The sequence below is a fragment of the Anser brachyrhynchus genome (genome assembly GCF_964034855.1).
Source record: "Anser brachyrhynchus genome assembly, chromosome: 1".
Classification (NCBI taxonomy): Eukaryota; Metazoa; Chordata; class Aves; order Anseriformes; family Anatidae; genus Anser; species Anser brachyrhynchus.
The window spans coordinates 146,027,857-146,051,050 of NC_137694.1; the positions used below are offsets into that span (position 1 = coordinate 146,027,857).

The 23,194-nt window shown below is 37.7% G+C and overlaps 2 protein-coding genes across 11 annotated transcripts in view; one reads left to right on the forward strand and one right to left on the reverse strand.

The window, feature by feature from the left end:
- LOC308184714 (pinopsin-like) overlaps positions 1-8,314 on the forward strand; it is a 93,277-nt gene extending 84,963 nt beyond the window's left edge. Inside the window, exon 5 of the mRNA XM_080572074.1 lies at positions 7,498-8,314. Coding sequence (XP_080428200.1) covers positions 7,498-7,722 — 225 coding nt within the window. The 3' untranslated portion in view covers positions 7,723-8,314. The remainder of the gene's footprint in view (positions 1-7,497) is intronic.
- Positions 3,572-23,194, reverse strand: part of ST6GAL2 (ST6 beta-galactoside alpha-2,6-sialyltransferase 2) — a 179,007-nt gene continuing 159,384 nt past the window's right edge. For all 10 annotated transcript variants that reach the window (XM_080571996.1, XM_080572002.1, XM_080571999.1 and 7 more), the window contains 4 exons: positions 22,770-22,867; positions 19,498-19,599; positions 18,203-18,377; positions 3,572-5,351 (listed from right to left, as the gene is read on the reverse strand). In XM_080571996.1, coding sequence (XP_080428122.1) covers positions 5,083-5,351; positions 18,203-18,377; positions 19,498-19,599; positions 22,770-22,867 — 644 coding nt within the window. In that variant the 3' untranslated portion in view covers positions 3,572-5,082. The remainder of the gene's footprint in view (positions 5,352-18,202; positions 18,378-19,497; positions 19,600-22,769; positions 22,868-23,194) is intronic.

Consider the following 23,194-nt stretch of genomic DNA (forward strand, 5'->3'; position numbering starts at 1 on the left):
GAACACCTGTTCAGGTAGACACATTCGTTTTAGAATAAAACTGTCTTTAGAACTTTTCCCATTTTCCGTAGTTTACTGAAAGCTGGCAGCCTATCTGTCCATTTCAATTTGAGATCAATGTCATTTACCTTCCCTGTTTCATGCCATCTACAGTTCAGTGTCATTCACTCAAGCCAGTATGAAAAGGCGAGCACTCTTAAACAAATGAAAACCAATGTTTTATTTACAGGAAAAAATCTGTACACTGTGCATACATAAAAATATACAAAATCATAATAGAAAATATAAAAAGTGTTAAAATGTATACAAACACCGCTTAAAAATGTGACTCCTGTAAAATTTTAAGCTTTGTTATTAGAGTACACATTCATTTAAAAAAATCATCATACAAAATAATTCTCAAAGCTATTAAAAAAGTACACAGTCTATATTTGAATAGTTTGATGACTACATATTACGAGTGATGAGATGATATGGATAAATGTAAGGCTTTTACACACAAAGCTTATTTCAAGAACAATACTCTGAATCAGATCACTAAGGCAGAGAGAAGAAATTTATAGTGTTAAAATTCATTTAATGATGCAGGTATGCCCAGACATGGGCTACTTTAATTTTCAAACAGTTAAATCAGGTATCCTCCTTGCATGTGAGAGGATAGCTTCCAGGAAATATCTAGATGCTTTCCAATTACAGTCTTCTGAATTACTTATTTCAAATAGCAATTTAATTTATTTAATATTCATCAATTCTAGAAAGCATGAAGGGAAAAGGAGTAGCCATTTATTTTTGCAGTCAATACATTCAATATTCTTTTCATGGTACATCTATGTCACTGTCCAAGTGGTATTTTCGATCCTTAAGAACTGCTGAGGAGGAAGGAAATGGGGAAAAATAATAATAATAATAATAAAATCATTATGCATTGAGCTGGTCTACATCTATTTTGAACTCCTATTTAGGTCAATCCACTTCCAAAATCATTGAGTTCTGTCTGCGCAACCATGTAGTGTAGATACTTGTCTTAATTTAAGTAAAAAACTCTCTTGGTTTTGTTGAGTTTGCCAAGAGATCTGTAGGAACAAGTTCAGAATTTGGATGTTTTTATCAAAGAAAGTGTCCTGATCAAAGACAAGCAATGATTTAGTTAAATTTGTACAGAGAGATTGCAGATTAGAGTGTGTAAACAATCTCTGTCTTAACGTGCATATTTCTTAAGATTTAGTAGTTTAATTTAAGGAATTACATTAAACTGAACTGTGAGTTTATGCGCAGGTTAAGTTTTAGAACTATAAACAAATGGAACAATTACTAATTAGAAAGATAGAAAGATTTTGGCTCAAAGTGAGGCAAAATCTGTCATAATTTTTCTTTAATAAACAGAAGAATACCTTGACTTAACCATCCAAAGGCTGAATGTATAAAAGGATAGAGCACCACAAGTCAAAAAAGAATTCACAGTGGGAAAAAGAGCATAATGCAATTCAACATAAACTCAGCATATTTACTTAGGATGCTGCTGTGTTTGTTTTGTTTCAACTAAGTGCAACTTTTGTCCACAGCACCACGGTACAGAAAAGAGTCTCTAAAGCTTTTGAAGGCAATTTATTCCTATTTGTCAGGAAACCTCCATACATTTAAAACCTGCATCATTGTACCATGTGTGAAGGGAGCTCAGGAATCACCTAGCATTTGCTTTGCTGATGACACATGTCAAGAGCCAGGCTTGTGCAGACCTCCCTTGCCTATGGTACTCTCTGTTAGTGTACAATAGCCACACAGAAGAGCTATGAAGCCATGCCTATATCTTTTTTTTTTTTTAAAGAAAAAAAAGAAAAAAGATTAAAAAAAAAAAACAACACACCACACAACCCTGTGATATCTGGGTGGGAAAATGCATTTCCTTTCACATTGTCTGCATTTAATGTAAGTATCTAAAACCAGCGCTCTCACATGTTACTATTATTAAAAGTTTGTAGATTCAGTGTTACTACACACTCACTCATCGTTTCAAGTTGAATGAATCTTTGTAAAGACCTCTCTGCCCTTCTGAGGGACAGCGAAATACGCCTGTAAATGCAAAAATACATGGTGAGCTCACATGCAAGCCACCAACGCCAAAGCCACAGAGAGTGTATGCACTGGTGAAGGCAGCACCTCTGAAGGTCCTTTATGTTCCCTCTTCATTTCTGCCCGTTCCCCTGTTGCACGAAGTGGAGGTGAGCCCTTGGTTAGCAAATCACGTGCACTTGCACTTGTGTCAAAAAAAGAAGGACAAGACATGGTAGGGTAATAAAGTCTCTTTAAGCAGCCACCAGGTGTTTGATCAGACAGACCAATGAAACATCACAGTGGAAACCAGTCCTGGGAAGCCACTCCTGGGGTCCTTATTTTTTCAAGAAGATGGGCATCACAAGTTGGTCTTCCTCCATTGCAAGGAAGTAATTGCTGGCAGCACAGCTCTGTGGCATCTTCTAAGGTGATGCTACAGCACCCACACAGCACTAGTGGAAGGAGCATTGATTGACTGCTGTATAAATCAGGATGCAGCTGGCATGAACACACCACGTTCTCCTGGAAACAGTTCCAGTAATTATCTTCAAAGGTTAAAGAGTCTTGGCATACTGGCAAACAAGATTCTGCTGAAAGGGCTTGAATGTGCAGAGTCCAGTAAATTAAAAATATACAGTTAGTTTTCTGATGTCTCAGACCTGGTTCTGCATCGTTATTTAAATGATGTATTAAGTAGGTATGTTCATCACCTGTTAACATGAGACCTTGTAAAATTCCACTGTTCTGTACAACAGATATGTGGATTATTCTGACAGATTACCAAGGGAGTAATACAACATAATCCTGCTGTGGGTAGTTGAGTAATACAGTTAGTATTTTTCTTCTTCGTGGAAAACAAAGTTTAAGGTTAGTGATTGCAGACCAAAGTGATTTATTTATTTTTTTTAAGAACTTGATCATTTCCTGTTTATGGAAAAGTAGTATATTCATTAGTCCTAGAAAGGTAATCAACTCCCTTTCTTTACAAAGATGTTGTAGCTAATCCAACATACTGGAGAGAGAGACATATTTGACAGTACTGGTTCAGACTTCAAATGTTTTGCAAACAGGTTACCAAGCATGTGGAAAAATAGAATAGCTCTAAGTAGGTTATCTTTTCTCTGCAAGATTAAATAACAGCGTTATTAAGAATAAAAGCTGCTGACTTACAACATTAAAAAAAAAATCACTATGTAATATATCCAGAGTCTAAGGCTAACATAAATAAAAACCATTCATTTCAATATGTACCAAAATGATTCATGGACATGATTATCCACACAACACAGAAGTACAGTTTTTAGACCATCTGGACACACTTTCTGTCAACAAGAGGAATCTTAGAGGACCATATAGCCCAAATTACGAGGCTACATAGGAAAAGAAAGCTAAGCCCCACAGAAGACATTTTATTCACTTCTGAGGAGGGAAAAATCATCAGTCCCTAAGAGCAGAGTGACAGAAAAAGAATTCTCTGGTGATACTTACATTACTATTGAATAGGAAGTAGTCATTAATACCATTTGCACTCTTTAATTGCCTTCCTGTTGCTTAAGACAAAACACAAAAGATACTTTCCACCACAACCACTCAACTCAGCTACTCTTTTCAGTGCCTCTTTGAATTGTTTGCATTTTTACTGAATGGACATAAAAAGGATACAGCTGTGGTTTTGGACACATACTTTTCTACTTAACTTACCCTAAGAGAAAGGGTACAGTTGTGTGGAAAAAATGACAAAAAAAAAACAAGGAAAAAGAATAACACAACAACATCTGAAATCTGAAAATCTGAAACTGAAGTCGTACTGTTTTAAATGTGTTAGTGTTCAGGTGGATTTGCAGAACAGCCTTAGAGAATATTCTCATTGTGTGTTACGAAGGAAAACATTAAATTATCTCCATATGCAATCCACAGTCAGTTTTTTTTTTTCCAGGCATTACAGCTTCTCTGGGGTATAGCCTTTCAAAGGTTAAATAAAAAAGAAAAAAAGAAAAAAAGAAAAAAAGCTGATATCCTCTTTTGTCAGACAACTCCTTATACTTAACAGCAGTAACTTGTGAGCAAGTGAAATTGATTTGTATCACAATGAAATGCCTAACAAATGATGTCTATAATCTTGAATGCTATCTTTGCTGCAGAAAGGTGAGCTCCCTCTACATTTGCTTTCAGTGTGATATGTGCGCTACACAGCCTCCCTTGGCTTTCTTTGGATAGTTTTTACCTGTGCACACCAGGGGAAGGCATAATTTCCCTCACACTTTCTTCATGGGCCTCTCAGGGAGAATTTTTTTTTTCCTCAATAAGTTACCAATATATTTGTTGCTTTCTACAAAAGTGAGAAATTTCTCATTTCCCTCTGCCCCACACAGTGTGAGCAATGGTGTGACCAAAGCACTGTGATCAAAGCTACATCCAGTAGTTTTACTGATTTAGCTGGTTTGTGTGTCTGCATTGACTTTATAAACAGCACAAGGCCCCCTATACTGTTGGAAGCCTGTAACTAAACCTGTGTGTGAATGGGAATTAAAAGTCTCCTCTAATCAATGAACACCCAGCTCAGAGTAGCAATTACTTCATTCTTGGAGAGTGTGAAAATCCCATGGAGCCACGAGAAATGCTGCACTGTTCAACTGGCAGCTCTGTACATGAACGATACAGGCTGTTTCACAATGCCAGATTTAACAGTTAAATAAATTCATTTAGAAAAAAAGTTACAATTTAGCATATGTGGCATAAGAGACCACTGACAAATTCTGACAGTCACACCCACAACAATACATTATACTTCTGCCTAAGTATGTCCTCTGCACTTTTCATAAGCTAAGCTTTTCTTTTTTTTCTTTAATTATTTGCAAAGCAGTAATAAATACTCAGGCTCAGAAAAGAAGTATTTCTCATGCCTGCTACTTAATTACAATTTATAGACTCAAGACTAGATTGGTCTAAGATAGATTTTTCAAGTATTCTCTCCTTGTTTATAGTACGACAGTAGTACCTTATTGCACATTGTTTCTGAAGGACTCTCTTCTACAAGTGTGGGAAATTATTTCGTTTGGGGCACTTGACAGATTTGAATCCTGGCAAAATGACCTTCCCCTTCCGATACAGGTCGTCCTGCAAACCTTTGTTCATTCTCTGCACTAACAGCTTCTCATAGAGTAGCGGGTGATAGGCCCCTAAGGTACAAGCTGCATCGTAGTAGAGTTCATGGTAGTGGCATAGGTCGGTCTGTCGGACTGAAGGGATGTACTCGTACACATGCACTTCGTCACACATGGACATCATGATGAGGATACCTGGAGCAGAGAGTGAGAACAAGAATGAACCCCATATTTCACCAGTCTCCCAGAAGCTGCCCTGCAGTCATCTGTTTTTTTTTTTTCTTCTTCTTGCTTTTCTTCATTGTTGTACACCTTAAAGTATTACTTCTCTTAATGATTTTATAGAAGCATAGTTCTTTTTATTAGGGCAGCATTTACTTGTTACCGATATATAAAGATTGTGATGACTGTAGAGTTAACTGGGTAGTACATGGAGAACAAGGAAAGAGTAAAAAGCCTATAATGTCTTGCATACCACATGCCTCCCTGAATAAGGAGACTGCTTTCTCCCACCTCCCCTTATTTACCCTATCCTGCCTGTTCACAAAATATCCCACAAGAACCAGGGACCTAAAGCATCTGCATGGAGTCAGCTGATGACTTTTCATGTCTTTCCTGTATACCATGAGTTCTTGAAGTTATTGAGCAAGACAGACTAGGTCTTTACGTTCCCTCGCAGAATACAGATCACATGCATACACCGTAGAGCAGTTATCTGTTTTTAAGGAGCTCTTTGTATTTCTACTGTTAACCCCTGCCTAATGCATACAGGAGATCTAAAAAAAAAATAAAAAATAAAAAATCCAGATATTCCCTTTCTATCCTCCTGTGTGAATATTATAATGTTGGTCTTTCTCAAACTGGAACTGAACGAATTCCACTTTTTCCATCCACTTCCTTCTCTATAGGCAGGAAGATGTTGCCAAGAAGACAGCCTAAATGCATGCAGGAGGTCATAAATGAGAAGCATCAGCCACATATTAGTAGCATGAAAGCCCACAGATTCTGAGAATTTTCCAGATGGGTTTCATGGACAGAGGCTGAGGAAAGTGAATTACCTCTTATAGCAGTGCTGTTGATAGGAAAAACTCCATACCACCTCCTATTCAGAAAGCAGAAACCCACAAAATACCAACTCATTCTTTCCTGCCACATGTCAGTAGCTGATTGTCACTAGCACTGTCAATAGCTGCTTAGAAGGGTGATAAAGAATTTAATTTCCTGTTTAAAACCAGCCAAAGGTTAGCTTTAACCTTAGGTGCACTCCTAAGACGCTGCTACTCTCCTTATCCCATGCTCGGGATGAAAAACAAGATCAGGACAGATTCAGAAGGAAGACAGGTGTGCTTGTGCAGACTTTGCTTCCCCACGGCACAACTGTAAATCTGTACTAACAGAAGGTCTTTATAGATTTGAGATGAGAGAAACCTTAATGTTGCATTTGCACATTTTCAAAGGGACTATATGAGATATTGATAAATAGCACTGTCAAAACCGCAACACTTTCACATCAATCACAGCTTATAAGAGTCTTTTCTGTTTCATATAGCCACATGAAAGGAAAATGACTGAGTAAGCCTTGGACACCAGAATTTTTTAAAGACGTTGTTTAAAAATCAAAATATATAGCAAACATACTGAAGCATTTGTTGTAGTACCGGTATCCCTATCTGTTGAACGTGACTGTCAACTCCCAGCTGTACTAATTCTGCTCACTTGGCACTTACAAATGAGAACTGTTTTGTTTGTTTGTTTGTTTTTACAACAGTTTTGGAATCATAAAGCATCAAAGGTGTTTTGGGTAATTCTCACAAGTGAAATAAATTAACATAAAAAATTATTTTGGTTCTTTAATTAAGCAAAGCCATTTTCTGAAGTTCAGTGAGCAGTTTGGGAACACCGAGATTTCAATGGCTTGCTAATGAAAAGAACCTTATGTTCTTCCTGCTGTGTATCATTAGATTATCAAAATGATTTTTTCCCTGCTTGATATGTGTGAAGTAACTGAAAACCAATTACTTCTGTGATTAAATCTTCTTTTATCATAAATGAAAGGTTCTGAAAATGTTTCAGAATACTCTACAGCTTTGCATGCTACAGAGACTATGGTTTTAAAAAAGCTAAGCATATCAATTTCAAAGAAAAAGTCCACAAATTTAAGTGAACTTTAATCTTAATCATCAAGATACGTAGCCTCAAGGTGAAAAATATACAACCCCCATTTGGGCAAAAAGAATGAGCTTAATGAGCCACATTTCCTTGCCTCAAAACTGTTATAGAGATGCTTTGAATTTTAGCCTGCCTAACAATTATGTCTACAATTGTTTGTTTGTTGTTTCAGTTTTATAAATGCTTTCGTCTACTTTTCCACTGTCAACATCCTTCCTCCACTGATGGAGAGCCCACCTGCCACTCTAAGGTAACTGTTATCCAGCTGAATCAGAGAACAGATGGTGGAAAGGTGTGCAATAATGAACCACGTCCAGAAAGAGACAACAAAATGACTTCTCTCCTGCACCTAGAACCAAGCCTGGAGCCAGTTTCAAAAGTTTCACCAAAGTCATAGAAAAATCATCTCTGATGGAAAGTACAAGCCTTAACCAGAGTATGTTTCACTCCACTGCCACACTAACCCAGCTAATCTTAAAATTACTAAAGAAAAGTGTCATTTGTGGGATAGAAAAAATGTCAAGAACAAAAACTGGGACTCTGTTATAATTTTCTTAATAACAATACAGATGGCCACATCACTGCAGGAACAGTTCAAAATAATGACAAAATTTTCAGCAATTTGACTTTCCTGTAAATTAGTTAAAGAAGCACTTAGAAGTGGTAAAGTTTTAGTTCTCAGTGATCTGTGTATCGATGCTCTCCCGAATCAATCTAAAAAGACATGCTGGCCTACCTAAGTTAGCTCTTTGCCTTTTCTGCATCATTCCATGCAGCCCATTTCATGGGATTTCAGATTAGGTTACTCAGATAACCAAAATTTCCAACAGTCCATTCAAAATTTTTGCTCATACGGGATAATGATGTTTTGAGGGACAAAACAGTGACTCTAAGGGCTAGTTTCTGAGGGGTAACAGCTAATTTACAGCACATTTTTGTATTTAAGTCTAGAGTCAACAAACTAGAAGATGAGCTAAGACAATGAGTAGAGGCTACCGTATACAGAGGTGTCTCTGTACTACAGAGGTTTATCTGTCCTGGTGGAAATGCGAGCCGTCCTGAGTCTTCCAGAGCTGGTGCACAAGTCAAATGCAGAAAACCTGCTTTGGGGAAGAACAGTGGTCAGTGCCAGACCTTTTAACCTTTAGCACCTCTAACACTACAGCCAAAGGGATCAATGGTGTGGTACAACCAGCGCTCTCATCTTAACAACCTGTGGGTGAGATCCCAAGGCATGCAAGCTAATGCACTTGATCTAAATGAACCGAAGGAAGTAGGCCCTTCTCCTTAGTTGCTACAGCCCCCAGATTCTCTTTTGGAGTTACCTGCTCCCACTGTTGTAGAAGCAGCAGTTTAGACCATGAGGACATTACACCAGTATCAAGACGTATCCAGTTTTACTCTGTTCACTTTCTAATGCCATGTCTGGCTTGTTCTTCTGAAGGTTTCAAATTCCAGCCCTTGTTTTTTTCAGTACCACTCTTTAACTTGGTTTCTCTCTCTGCTTGGTATTAACAACATTGCAGTGAGTTACTGGCATCTATATCCAGCAGGTATAGGTGTGCCAACCCGTCCATATTTTCATCTACCTCACAACTCAGTTTCCTCATTTTTCATTCTCTTCTCTGGTTACTTCAACCATCTTATACTCTTCAAATTAGCTACAACTTCGCAGCACCTACATAATCCTCAAAGTATTTTTTACGTTATGTTTGAAATTCTACATTTTAGATGTGATTTTGAAGATAAAGAAGAAGTACACGCCTGCCTGCTTGCTGACTTGATCTGGCTTATGTTACCATGTTTTGCTTGTCAGTCTGCTCTGCAAAGTACTACCTCACTTCCCATTTCTTATCCCATTTATTATCTTTACACGTTTTTGTTATTGCTTCCTTGGTTCTTCCTCTGCAGCTGAATCTCTTTGTATCTCCTCCTACATGTATTAAACTTAGTTTCCAAGTGTCCTTTGTTTACTTCCTTTCCTTGTGTTGCCCACAGAGTACATACCTATCTACTTGTTTCTTTCATTTGTGTACTTTTCACATCAATGCCCAATGCAATATCATCTACAAGTTTGTTTCATATCTCACCATTCCTCCTTGATTATCAGCATCAGTATGAATGGAAAACAAGTTGTCTGTCAACCTGTAGGGTGAAGAATTTCCATATGACACACTTCAAGAATTGTCTTTGCTCAAAGTCCTTAAGGTAGTTTTCCATCAATGTACAATTACTACATACAAAACAGCACAGACTGGTTTACTCGGGACTTAAGGAGGCATTAATAAACTGGGTGGAACAGTTGTTATCTCAACAACTTACAGTGTGGCCAGAATTAAACTCACTAAGATGTACATGCCCATTTCTGAGCTAGCTGGTCTTGAGCACTCTCTACAGACAATGCCAGAGACAAGCATTTCTAGGGCACAAATCATCTGACTTATTTTAGATGTCTACTTTAGGATGGGATAAATTGTTCCCTGAAAGTGTTGTTCTTCTCTCTCCAGTGACTAGGCAGAAACTGAAATAAAGTCTCTCTCTTGATATCAAGCACCTTCCCCTCCCCACTTCTAGATCAGAAGCTTTTGTAGTTTTGACAAAAATAACGTAATTGCCTTTTTCAGGAAAACTGTGTAAAGAAATGAAAACAAAGGTGTGATTCATCTAACCATATTTGCCTATTGGTACAGACACCTACATCTGAGATAGTTATCACAGGCTCCTTTATTGCCAGTGAAAGAAAGCAGTACTCTTAGGAAGCAGTGCATGTCTACTCATCCTAGAGTAGGCATTTAAAAATAGATCATATGAATCATGCCCAGAAATTCCTGTTTCTTTCTGTTGACTATGGGAAAAGATGTGTGGCAGCACAGATAACTTGTATTTCATGGGTTATACCTCTGCTAACAGAACAGCCTGAAAAATTCACCCATAGATGGGAGCACAGGTCTGGTAGCCATATTTAAGAGGTGCCTACTTTTTGCTTTAATGAGTTTGAGGCTGACTAACACAAACACAGACCTGTACTGGATGCATCTACAGCTAGGTAGTATGAATCCTGCTCTCTGACTGACCTAGCTGTGGACAGAAGTCAATTTTATGTGCAAGGACCAAGCTGAAGGGAGATGGCTTTTTTACAACCATAAGGATTAAGATATGGGAATAGGAGTGGAAGCACTGAATTATAGAGAACTACTCCTTAGAGTGAATGCCAAGGAAAGTTCATGGTAAAGTCTGCCTTTTATCAGTGGGCCTTAAATAAGATCAGTAAAATCTAGATTAAATAGATTCATCTAATTAACGTAGTAGTAGCAGTATTACTAACATACCCAGGTAATTTGCTCAAGAACCTGTTAAGCTCCAGTACAAAGAGCAGAAATATTGTCAATCTGAGTGATGACACTGCCATGACATCTGCAGAGGGGTCTGGAGGGAACTGTAGGATAGTTCAGAGGAGAAGGGATCTCCGAAGCTCATTGGGTCCAATCTCCCCCTGTCAGAGCAGGGACAAATTTGAAGTTAGAGCAGGTTGTTTACAGTCTCACCCAGTTTGATACTGAGTACCTCTAAGGACGGAGAAGCTAGAATATTTTCAAGTTTGCTGAAGCTTGCAAAAATAATATTGTAGGCATGACTGTGGAACCACAAGCAGGCAGGAAAATGACTTCTAGGTCTCTTCCAAGTCTGATGATTATGCTTTAAAATTTCTAGATCTTAATCAAAATTTCATAGAAGAGATCTTAATTATCTAATCAAAATTTCATAGAAAAGAAAAGGTCATCTCTCTGGCATGATTTTAGCTTTGGCAGACATGACTGGTGCTACCATATATTCAAAATTGTAGCTGAAGATATTTCTCTATTGAATAGAATATTCTGTGTTCTAGTCTATGGTAATATCCTTGCTGGATTTTCCATCTTTCAAAAATCCTTACCATGTACTGAATATATAAATATTGTGTATTAATATTTCAAAATGCTCAGAAAGATGTGTTACTTTTTCCCTATTCAGCAAACATCTATGGTGTTAGGAAGTTTGGGATATGGTTTAAACTCAGTCCAGTTGGCACAAATAAACTATTGGATTTTTAAAATCTGTGCTGAAAACATTTAAACCAGAATTAAATTAAGATTAAACTCCTTGCATGGATGGCTTACACAAATGAACATATATTATGGATTCTAATTGAAAGGAGAAAATGTTTCTTAATTTGTTCTTGAAAATTTTAATGACTTGAGAGGTTTTCAATTTCCAACATGGATCTTTTATACAGTACAATTAGGTTTTGTGGTTAGCACGCTAACTTATAAAGAATGTTCTCTAACTTATAAGTAGATAAAATAAAGCTCAATATACCTGAATACAACAGATGCTGTACAAAAACATCTAAAATAATTAGTGTCATTCAAACATTCAGCAATAATTCAGTATCACTTTAACAAAATGTAAGAGAAACTGAAAACATTTAAATCTACATAATCTGATTATTACACTCATAATGTGTCTCATTTCACACACACCACAAATATAGTTACGGAAGAGAATTTAGCTAGATGCACCAATAACTCTATATTTGATAAAGCATATACTTCAAGGCATTACAAATAAACATAAAGCGTTTAGAAAGTATAGTTTTCTATATGTTAGACTACTTCTATAGTGTCTATTTGTCCAGTCTTGAGTAAACAAAATCAGCTTGTTGGATTTCAGATACCACAGGAAAATTTGTTATTCCTTGATACTGGGCCAAATGTGCCTCAGTTCTGCTTTGGAACATGTAGAAAAAGTAGCTTTCACTTTTAAAAATACTGCGTTTCTTAAAAGGGTTCTTTTACATCTGTTTAGTTCATGAACTACGATAAATATTAACTGCAACAGAGCCTAAATTTACAGAAAAACAATATTTATTAAGGAATTTAATTGTCACCAAATGGACCTATGCCTAAACTTAACGAATTGTGTAACACTTGTCATCTCATCTTTGATGTAGAGACACTAGCATTATATACTAGACCTAGAAAATGACATATTTATCATTTAATGTGGAATGCAAAAATCTGTACATTAATCACAATAATATACACTATAATATGAGCATAGACAGGAAAATGCTGACTAGTAATAGCATATACATTTAAATGTATTATTCAAATTTGGGTGATGTGGAAGAATATTACAGACTTTTTAATGCAATTTGGAGTGCTTTGAGAGAAAATTTTGCTCCTTTATCTCTGTATTTCAGGAAGTAGGAGATGCTTAAATTTTGTAGTGTTTTGTATTTAAATTAAAATAATTTAAAGCTTATGTATTGGAAGTATTATTTATTTGCTTGATAATACTTGAACAAAAGTGAGCTGAAAAAGAGTAAGCACCATTCTGTTCCTTAACAAACTGCTGGCAAACAGCTGAGCAACTGACAGTAGTAAAGGCAACTCTTATTAAGTTAAATTGTTTCCTTCAGTTCATGTGAGAATATTTTGTCTAAGCAGAGCTGAAGATCAGCCGTGTTCTTCTATTCAACATGCTCTCTGAAGCCATTTTAAATTTAAATTCTTAGTCATACAATGATCTGCTAACGTTCCAATGTAATGGTAGTCTTCTTGTATTATTGTCTCAATGCATGCAAATAGATTAAAATAATGTTATCAACTATTAATGATGCATACCTGTTTTAAATCTGTAACATCAAATCTAAAGCCCCAAACAAGCCTTTCTTTCTCCAAATTAATCTAGGCTTACGTATTATTTTGTGTTTAGTAGTCCATAAGTTAGGCTAAAAGCTACATTGCAAAGAAAAGATTACCACCTACACAGACAACAAAAAGTGTAGAAACCTACACAGAGCATGTTCTGATTTGGGAGGAAAAAATGAAATAAATACACAGTCAGAGCTTTCAATTAGCTTTTCAAAAAGACAAAAGCTGTTGGCAAAAAGTTATGGTTATACAAATGTGACTTTGAAGGAAAATCACCTCAGAAGAAGTAGCTTAGCAAAGCATACAAATGGACTACACTAAACAGCAATTCATGCCAAATTCAGCTAGTAAAAAAAGGGTCAGGGCAAAATCTTAATTAAAAAACTGTATATAATCTAGGTATTATTTAAAAAAAAAAATCACACAATTTTCAGAATGGTGATGTGCAAACCCACCCAATGCACACAGAAAGCTGGTATTAAGAAACCCAAAGCAGCAGTTTTAGTCTTGGTCTTCAGATGATAAAATGGCAGATTAAAATTAGGTTGTTTATATAGGCTACCAAGGAGAGTATAGGAATAGCTCTCCTAAAACAGAATGGTAAATGTGGAAACTGACAGTTTACACACCACCAACCTCAATTAAGAACTAAACTTTGATATGTTCAGAAAGAGGGGAGGAAGACCGAGTTCTTATTTCATAGTGAAAAAAACAACATGCCTCTACAGAATATCTGTATTAATAAGAAGTGAATAGGTCTCGCTTATTGCAGTTGTCAGAAAGTAGGGCAAAAATTTTCCCTAATAACAGCGATGTTTTTTCGACTACCAGTTTAGGATTTGCCAGTGGAATCCAAATGTGAGATCTGGTGGTTGAATGCTTACACTTCACCACGTCTGAAAAAAATGCAGCAGGTCGAAGTCCAAGACTGGAAGTAAACATATCAATACTCATTTAACAAACCCAATTTTCAAACAAATGTGAACCGAAGTTGGTTAATTTGAAAAGCCACCAAGGCAACTTGTTGCCTAGTGCTAACGCAAGATGATGAGAATACCATGCAGAGTTTTGTTTAAAAGCATGATGGCCGCAGCTGCAAAAATATGCAAGAAAGAAAGTTCAAAGCTCATCTAAGTATTAGGTTAGAGACACAAAGAGCAAATCACTTATAATGAGGAATGACATTAGCTAAGTGGCATGCCACATAAGGCAAAGTTACAAGCCAGGCAAAGTCCTCATCAGTGTCTGAGAAAAGCCAAAAAAGACTCCCAGATTAAAATAAAAAGTTGTTTTACCCTGGTGAAACTTTCCCCAGGGGGAAAACAACACAAAACAAAACAAAACACTGGTTTTGGTCCTTATTCATTGCCCTTGAGATAGCTCCACTAGGAAATACCAGACTAAAGGATGACTTGTCTGTGCCAAATTCATCCTTCACAGAGATGGTATACCCCTAAAATGAGCATCTAACAAACTGGTCACTATTTTCTGCTCACAGTTTTACAGACAACGAGTTCATCTTGTTTTAAATGATGTCTTGAACTTATACCTATGATTAAGCAGGACAGAAAGCAGTGTTAAAATAATAACAAATTTACTGGAAAAGACTGCAGTCAGGTATGGGTTTGTATGTAGCACTGGTAAGGTACAAAATGGCATCTGTGATGGATGGGTTGCTGCAAGCTGACATCTTGCTTACAAGAAAACTGAAAACAGGAACATCTACATGCTAGAGCCTGATGCCAGAGAAACAGAAATTCTGGATGAAGCTGATGTGAGTTGGATAGGACTCATCTCAACTGATTTTAGACCTCTGTAGTGTATGTTAGCATTTCAGAAGTGGCTGGAAGCAGTGACATATGTAAATTATAGTAAGATTTAAAACTGTAGGTGAATGTACATAAAATGTGATATAACCAAAGCATTCTAGACTTACGCCTTACTTTATACGTCACATGTAGAGCACATACAAGGCTGCTGCTTACCATACTTCCCTTGCCATCCTCTTCTCTCCCCTCCTCTACAGCTGCGATGTGTGCCATGTTTCCCACAATATGCTGGCACTGAGCTAATGCAGATGGGGTTTGGGGGAGTCTGTGTCTCCAGAGGGTGTTTTACTGAGATTGAGATAGGGCATCCCATTCCCAAAGGAAGCACAAAACATGTCCTCCTTAGCTCCCATGTGGTGGATAAACCAGAAGGTCCTGCTTCTTCCTACTCTCTCGTTCCCCTAAAATCACAAGACTACCTCTTCCCCACAAATGAACCACTGGCCCATTTTCAAGAAGTCTTAATAATATTGTGACGTAAGTACCTTAACATAGCTATTAACAATGCTAAAAGATTCCCTTGGCATCAGTCACTGCTGACGGATGGTGACTCTGCTGCAGAAAAATACCATGAAAACACATTCCACCTGAAAATCCTTCCTTTGGAAAGACTCAGTTTTTATAAACAGTGCTAAGCAGCAGAAATGGATACATTCAACTGAATGGATACGATTTCCACTGAAAAATGTAATAACTGAAGAAATACTCTAAGACCACCCTACAACATTCCTGAAAGGAAATATGCTGATGTTTCCATGTGCTAAAGAGGGCTAAAAAGCCTGAAACAAAAGTTACCCAGAACCTATTATTATTAAAAAAAATAAATAGAAAAAAAAAAAAAAACTTTTCCACATTACTGGCATCAATAGTGGTTCGAGGAACTGCTGCTCTTTCTCCATAACTAACAGCAGCTCAGAGGGCTATGTGCTGCCTGACTTTCCACCAGGGCAAGTATGGATGACAAATGATATCCCTGTATAGAATCTATATTCATTCTAATTGCAGAGCATTACACACCAACATACAATAAGTCATTCCAATAAAGTGAACAGAATCACTGTGGTCCTTGCTATAAACAGCTTAGATTCAAAGATACTGGTCCCTCGGTCTGTGAAAATTCATACGCTACTCACGACAGCCTATGTTTTTGAACAGAATGGACATTTAGTAAACCATTTTCCCATATCTTGTTAAAATTAAGACACTCATTTTATGATGGTCATCACTTATCCATTCCTTAATTTTATAGGAGATAATTTTATAGATTTTATAATGATCAGACAGAAGCTCGATATTCAATATATGTCTTTCATGCAGGTGCACTCGGCTGTGTCCGCCAGCTTCAGTTCCAACTGGTTATTTGCTGCATGAGTTGTTGAGAGATACCTGATCTGAAGACCAGCATGACTTTTCAGATTTCTGCCAAGCTGCATTATATTTTTATGCTTTAACTTGCCCTTTGACAACACAGAGCTGCCGTTTTGGTGCTGTCTCCCAGTTTATATTACATTACACGTGCAACTCATAGACATACATTTAATAAGGTTACTAATATAGGGAGCCTCTTTCTAATAAAATATTTAAAATACATCTATCAGAACAGTAGCTAGTTATCAAATGAGATGGGTATGACTCCCAGTACGTTTGTCTAACTGACTTACCTTGAAACTAATAATAGCATTAGCAAAATGTCTAAGCATCTTCTTTACAAAATAACAATATAAATAAAATTCTATTTACTTATTATAAATAATGCATATTTATATATTATGAATATAAAAGGTGAGTAAGCAAATCTGCATCTGCACATACAGATTATATGTACCTGTACAGCTTTTGTTGCCAATGGTTTTGCTTCTTTAATGATTAGTATTTCAAAGCATCCTCTGCTTGGAGGATATCTTTAGTCAAGAACATTTAGATTTGGGGTTAAAGATTACTAATCTACTTTCACAGTGAAATTAACTCATGTGATTTCAAATAAACCTTTTGAAGTGTTTCTTATATATGGTGGAAGTACAGATTGACAGCGCAATAATCCTCTTCACTATTCTTATGATCAGCAGCTGTTATCCTATTTTTATCAACAAGTTCATTACTCTAAGAATTGCTTTTGCAAAATGCGAATGCCACTGGTGAGATCATTCCACATAAGCAGACTTCTCTTTATGATTTTTTACACGCAGGCTCCAAAAATCTCACTGCAAGAAATAACAAACTGCCAGGCCATGCTCGCCCAACACAGGCCACATCTTCTTTCCGCTCATGCTCCAGGCAAGCACAACCCACTCAGATCATCAACGGGCATATTCCAGACACCTTTATGACATCCCTCTCAGAGCCTCAGCATCTGCTTTAAGGCTCTGGGTGAGCTCCACAAAATCGTGTGATGTTACTACTGCATACAAAGCCCGAGATAAGTGCTCAGAACTGTTTTTTTCCCATGGCTGATGCAGTCTCAGGTCTCAATGCTTTCAGATTCCGATGAAAAGAATGACAAGAGCATCTTCTAATTGCAGCAAATAGACAAGTATCACAATGTCAAATAGGAAAGAATGAGTTTCCAACGTGGAAGATGGTATTTTGAGCTCTATTGCCCTCTGTGCCTCTAGGTGCATCAGTAAGAAAGACCTTTGACTCAGTCTTACTACTCTACTTGTACCCTTCCAACATTCACAATAAAGACCTGTTATGTGCCAGATAATGCACGTGTATATAGGTATGATGTTATGCTGTGGCCTCGGTGCCAAATTATACCCAAAGAAATACTAAGGAAGGATGAAAAAAATATGGTGAAATTCTGTCCCTTTGAGTGTAAGAAGAAAGGGGATGCTTTGGCCACTTGTAGACTGAGCACTAGAATCTGTGACAGGGCATGGGTCATTCCTTGACCTGTGGAAAGAATACAGTCTGGCCTGTCAGACTGCATCAGTGACTTCATCCTCACTGTATTATCTGCTGTATGCTTGATCTGGCGCATCTCTGCTCTACAGTCCCAACAAAGAACTTCAGAATTGAATAGGTTATCACTAGAGAAATTAATTTGAAACAATTTACACATTAACATAGAAATTAATATCAATCGAGAAATTAATATAATACAACTTTCTCACAGATGTATGTATTTTAGAAATATGGTATGTATAGTATGGATGTGAAAAGCGAGAAAGAAAAACATTAAATTCATCCACCTATTATACAATTCTCACAGTGTGCATTTTGGCTAGTCATTGTTTCTGTACAGAACAGCAAGAACAAACGGCACGTGTATGGATATGATCCTCATGCAGTGTATGCATTTATTTATTTTAATATCTAACATGTCTACTGGACCCATCCTTGATACACCTACCAATAAAACCTGAAGAAGGAGGGTTGGGCTGTATCTTTTCTTTAGTGTTCTCCTGAATGATGTCCCAGAGCTGCCATATAAACTTTGGATGAAGAATATAAAATGGCTGGTTTGGATTCTTCCTGCGATGCTGTACATACGGAGTGAACAGATTGTAGTCTGGCTTCTTATACCACTGGGAGGAGAAAAAAAAAGAAAAAAACTTTTCTGATCTTATGTTATCCAGTGTATTTTGAACACTACATGAAAAATAACGTGAATGAGTTTCATTCAGGTTCTTCAGGATAGAAGCAAAGCAGCCTGCACCAGGGCACATTTGTCCTAGAAAGCCAGTCCTTGATCTGGGCCAGATCTTTGTCTTTTCTTCAAACAGAGACTCCCAATAAGCAATACAGTGAAGCGGAACAAGCCAACCCCGACTCCCACTCAAAGGCTCATGTCAAACAAGGGTCTCAAAAAGCCTTAACGCAAGACCTGGGCATGGAGGTGAGCCTCTCTCTGAGAGCATCCCTGTCTTTGCTGACAGCGGCAGCAGCACGTGAAGCAGCCTGGAGGCAGCGGGTGTAGGAGACAGGCAGCTCCTGGCATCTGTTGCTAAGGGAGTTGAGCAGACGAAGGTTTACTTTCTGCTTGCATCCTGCTTAGCTCCCAGCTCCCCCTGCCAAGAACCATCAGATCAACTGGTCCCACTGGAGCTGCAGCACCCGCCAAGGCTGAGGCTCCCCGAGTGACAAGCAGATGGATGTCTGCTGCTCTCAGCGAGGGGGCGGGCAGCGGGGCGCAGATGGCTGTGGGGGTGTGGACACAAAGGGAAGACTGATAGGGAGGAGGCCTGGCAAGTGGGGAAGGTGCAAAGAGAGATTGCCACTGGGGTGTTGTATTTTGTCTAGGAAGGCAGAGGGGAGGGTGGGAATAAAAAAAGGGATGCGGTTCTTCACCTTTCTTGATAAAGCCTCCTTCTGAAATCTAGCAATATCCCTCCTTCATAAATACACAGAAAAATCACTGTTACGTGAAAACAGCAATATTTTTATCCAAAAAAACACAATCCCCATCATCCATCTATCCTAGCATCTCAGAGCAGATCATTCCAGTACAAGTGCTGGCTACTAAGAAAAGTTTTTAATCAATAAACCATTTCTGACCAACTCATGCATAGTGTTCTCTGCTCTTTAGATAAACATTTTGGAGTTCATTGTGATAAGTGAGAACTAGAAGACTGAAGTACTAAATACACGAATTTTGTCCAGTGTTTTCAGACAAGTTGGGAAGAAGGGATCAAGTAGGCATCTTACCACGTTCAGATTTGCAGAGTAGGGGGCAGGATCCCAGGCTACTAAGATAACATCCTTGTACAAGGAGCTTTCAACAAAGTGATGGTTTGGGTTTGTGAGAATCTGCAAACACACATGTAAAAAATTGCAGAGTTAAAAGCAAATGGGACCCAGAAAAACGGCAAAATCCTTCTCTAAAATGAACAGCCCTCCTCACTCTGCTGTTTGTTCTACTTTAATTCTGATTGATTTTAAGCAGCTTCTTTTGTAAAAAAAAAATTAAAAAATAAAAAAAATAAAAAGAGCTTAGTCATAAACAGCACTCATGACAGTTTTAAGTAGCAGTACGCTGAATTACTCTCCATCTGCGAGCGATGTGATGAGACCACTTGAGATGCTGCATAATTGTATATCAATATTACTTTGTGTTCTGGAACATTAAAACAAAAGCTACAGTATTTCACACTGTCTGTAGGATCCACTTTTTGGACACAGAGAAGCGTTCTTTGAAGTGCTGCAGCCCCCAAGGATACTCTCGTCTTTGCATTTTTCTTTTTTTTTCTTCGTTTTGGTTGTTTTCTCATTTCAACAGCATTAGGTCTCATATGAAGTACCTTCATAAAGGCAAATTGGACCATAACAGTAAAAGCCTGTATACCTAGAAAAAGAATTCCAGGAACAGGCATGTGATAGTGCTTTTATTTGATTTGATTTTAAAGTAACAGTGGTAATTGTTCTGATCTACTGCTCTCTTATAACTCCCTCCCACATCTACTGGTACTCTGATCCTCCCACCCTGTTTCCCTTTTACTCCTGCTGGTTTCTCGTTTCCCAGACTCTCCGTGCTTAACCAGATCTCTCTGATCCCTGGTGCATCCAATCTCAGGAAGGATCGGACCAAATGATTTCACTACTGGTTGAAACAGCATGAATTTGGCTCCAGCTGTTAAACTAATCAACGTTCCAGACAAATAAATTCATACTAATTTTCATTTCCCTTTAGGATCCAATGAGCCGTATTTGATTATGCATATTTTTCTTCAGAAAAATAATATTGTTGCCATAGCAATATTCTTTCTACCATAAACTTTAAGCTTAATGACTTTCCATCAGCTTTCTACAACAAGAACAGCATTAGTCTTGCTGCCATCAGCATAGCTAACTCCATTTCTCAGAACAGTTTTTGTCTGAGAATGTAAACTCCTTTCTTGAGACTACAGAGTAAACAGACCAAAAGGTCAAGCTTTTAAAAGCTCAATTCTACAGTTATCACACAAAGGAGCTCTCTCACTTGCCTTTCAGCAAGCAAGAGTCCTTTAGAGGTGTTGTCCACACAAATTTTAGCTCTTAGTGAGCCTGCATTCATATGTATGAGATGAGTTTCCTCTGGAATAACAATGTGTGTTGTGGCTGCACTGGTTTCCTTCACATCCTTTGGGCTTTCATAGCAGAGAACATGAGGGAAGGAGAAGGCCACAACAGCCTTTTAATTCACTGAATGCAGGAATTTCCTACAGTAAGGAGAGGAGGGTCAGAAAGCCAGTATGGATTATGCATCTTCAGAATCGGTAAAGCAAGCAACTTTTATCAAGTGACCTGTGAAGATTTCTCTCCTGGGGGTGGAAAGGCCAGTCTCCCAACAGGAAGCGAGAACATCACAGAGAGCTTCCAACCTCTTTAAAGGAGCAGAAAGGTGGTGGGAATACAAATATTTGTGAGGAAGCTGTGTGAGCCGACCTGGCCTGAATTTTAGTCATGCCCTGTGGTTTCTTCGGAAGCTTTGTGGAGACCAAGTGATGTTCAGCACAGCAGAGAAGATCACGTGAGCCTCCATTACCACCACAGCAGGAGTGTGCCACATCAGCTCAGTGAACACAGAGGATCCCACACAGCATAAAACAGCTAATTTAGCCGTTTAGTCTCTCTGAATTCACTTAGGAACTAACAAAGCTCAAATCACTGCCTGGAGGCACTTTTTCTTACAGAGAGTCTAGTGGGACTAGTCAACTAAACGAGGTCTCTAAACCCTCCTCCTTGCCCCAAGACAGGAGTTTAGGCATGGTCAGCAACCACGATCTTTCGGCTAGAAGTAAACAAAAGTAAAATCAAGACCAGTTAAGGAAGAAAAAAAAAAGTTAAAATAAATGACACTGAGATCAATGTTCTCTTATACATTGATTTCACAACTAAAGTCAGATATTTTGGGTTTCTTCCTGTTAGTAAAACAGGAGTCGTATTTAACCCACATAATTTCAAATATCCAGGCTGCCCTGCATTGTCACAAAGAGCTACAAAACGAGTGTGAAGGGAATGGCAGCAAAAAGTATTCTATATGTGGTGGCAAAGAACATGATTTTATACAGAGAACACACCCACCAAGGATGGACATTGCATGAGCCATCGCTGAAAGCAGAGAAAAAAAAAAGAACTCATAAGAAAAGCTGCAAATGAAATTTCTGTGTTCAACAAAGATCATTATGTACACATCATGCTTCGTGGCCAACCATACTATTGGCATTGACTAATTAAACTCTCTCTGTCGGTATTTCATAAAATTTCACAGTAATTCTGTTGCTACATTTTAGCTGCATTTCATGAAGAGGAAAAAGGCTTAGTTTGCCCAAGATCAGAGTTCAGGCAATGTTTTTTTCAAAATTAAAAAACTACTCACAGCCATAAGGTGTCACTATAGCTCAATGCATACTTTATTTGTTGACACTCATATGCAGAAAATCCCATTTTCTGTTTCCACTCAGATAAACGAACTCATCTCAGGTGTAATATCCAATGGACGTAAAAGGTTTTTTTTTTTTAATAGTTCACTCCAAATTTTTAAAGAACGATGACTTGCCTAAAGTTATACATTAAGACCACTCAGTTCCCATTTCTTTCTCCTTCTAGCACGGAAATAATTGGGGAACTGGAGAATATAAGAAGAAAGCTTTGGAATCCCCACAGCCCAGGCTTTGTGAAGATCCCAGAGGTGGTGTGGCAAAGGTCTTTGGTACTTATGACTCTGGCACCCTGCTGAGCCTTTACAGATGTAGGACACATGAGAAATTCTACAAACAAATTCTTTGAGACAAGGATATCATGTAACTATTGCAATCACTCTACACTGACAGCACATGTAAACATCCCTGTAAGGGAGAACTTCTACCTGCTCTATATGTCATGACTGTTAAATCACTAGCTGTTTCCCAGATTACCCAACACTTTCTCAGAGGTTGTTAATTTAATGTCATCTTGTACAGAAGTGACATTGACTTGAATTCACAAAAGGAAGCTCCTACCTGGGAGTTGATGATTCGCATGGTTGTTTTATTTCCAACATCTTTTTCATAGCCACGTGTTGGAGCAGAATTAAATCTTAGAACAGCATCATGAGAATCTGGGAGTACAAATAAGGGGGGTCATTTATATTATTTTTATTAGTCATACAGAATACTAAAATAAAACAAATGAATTAAACTAATGTAAAACTTGCACATTTTTCCTTATTTTTATATTCTATGAATGAAAAATGTTCTACTACAAGCAAACAAAAATCCTCTTGTATCTACCATTACCAACATCCACTAGGGAAAAAAAAAATCATTTATAAATTCAGCTTTCAATACTTAAAAATGTCTCTTTATTGGATAAAAATAATATGGGAAGGTTTGTTCAATTGGTTGCTATCCTATTTCAAAATTTACAAAGAATTATTACATGCAAA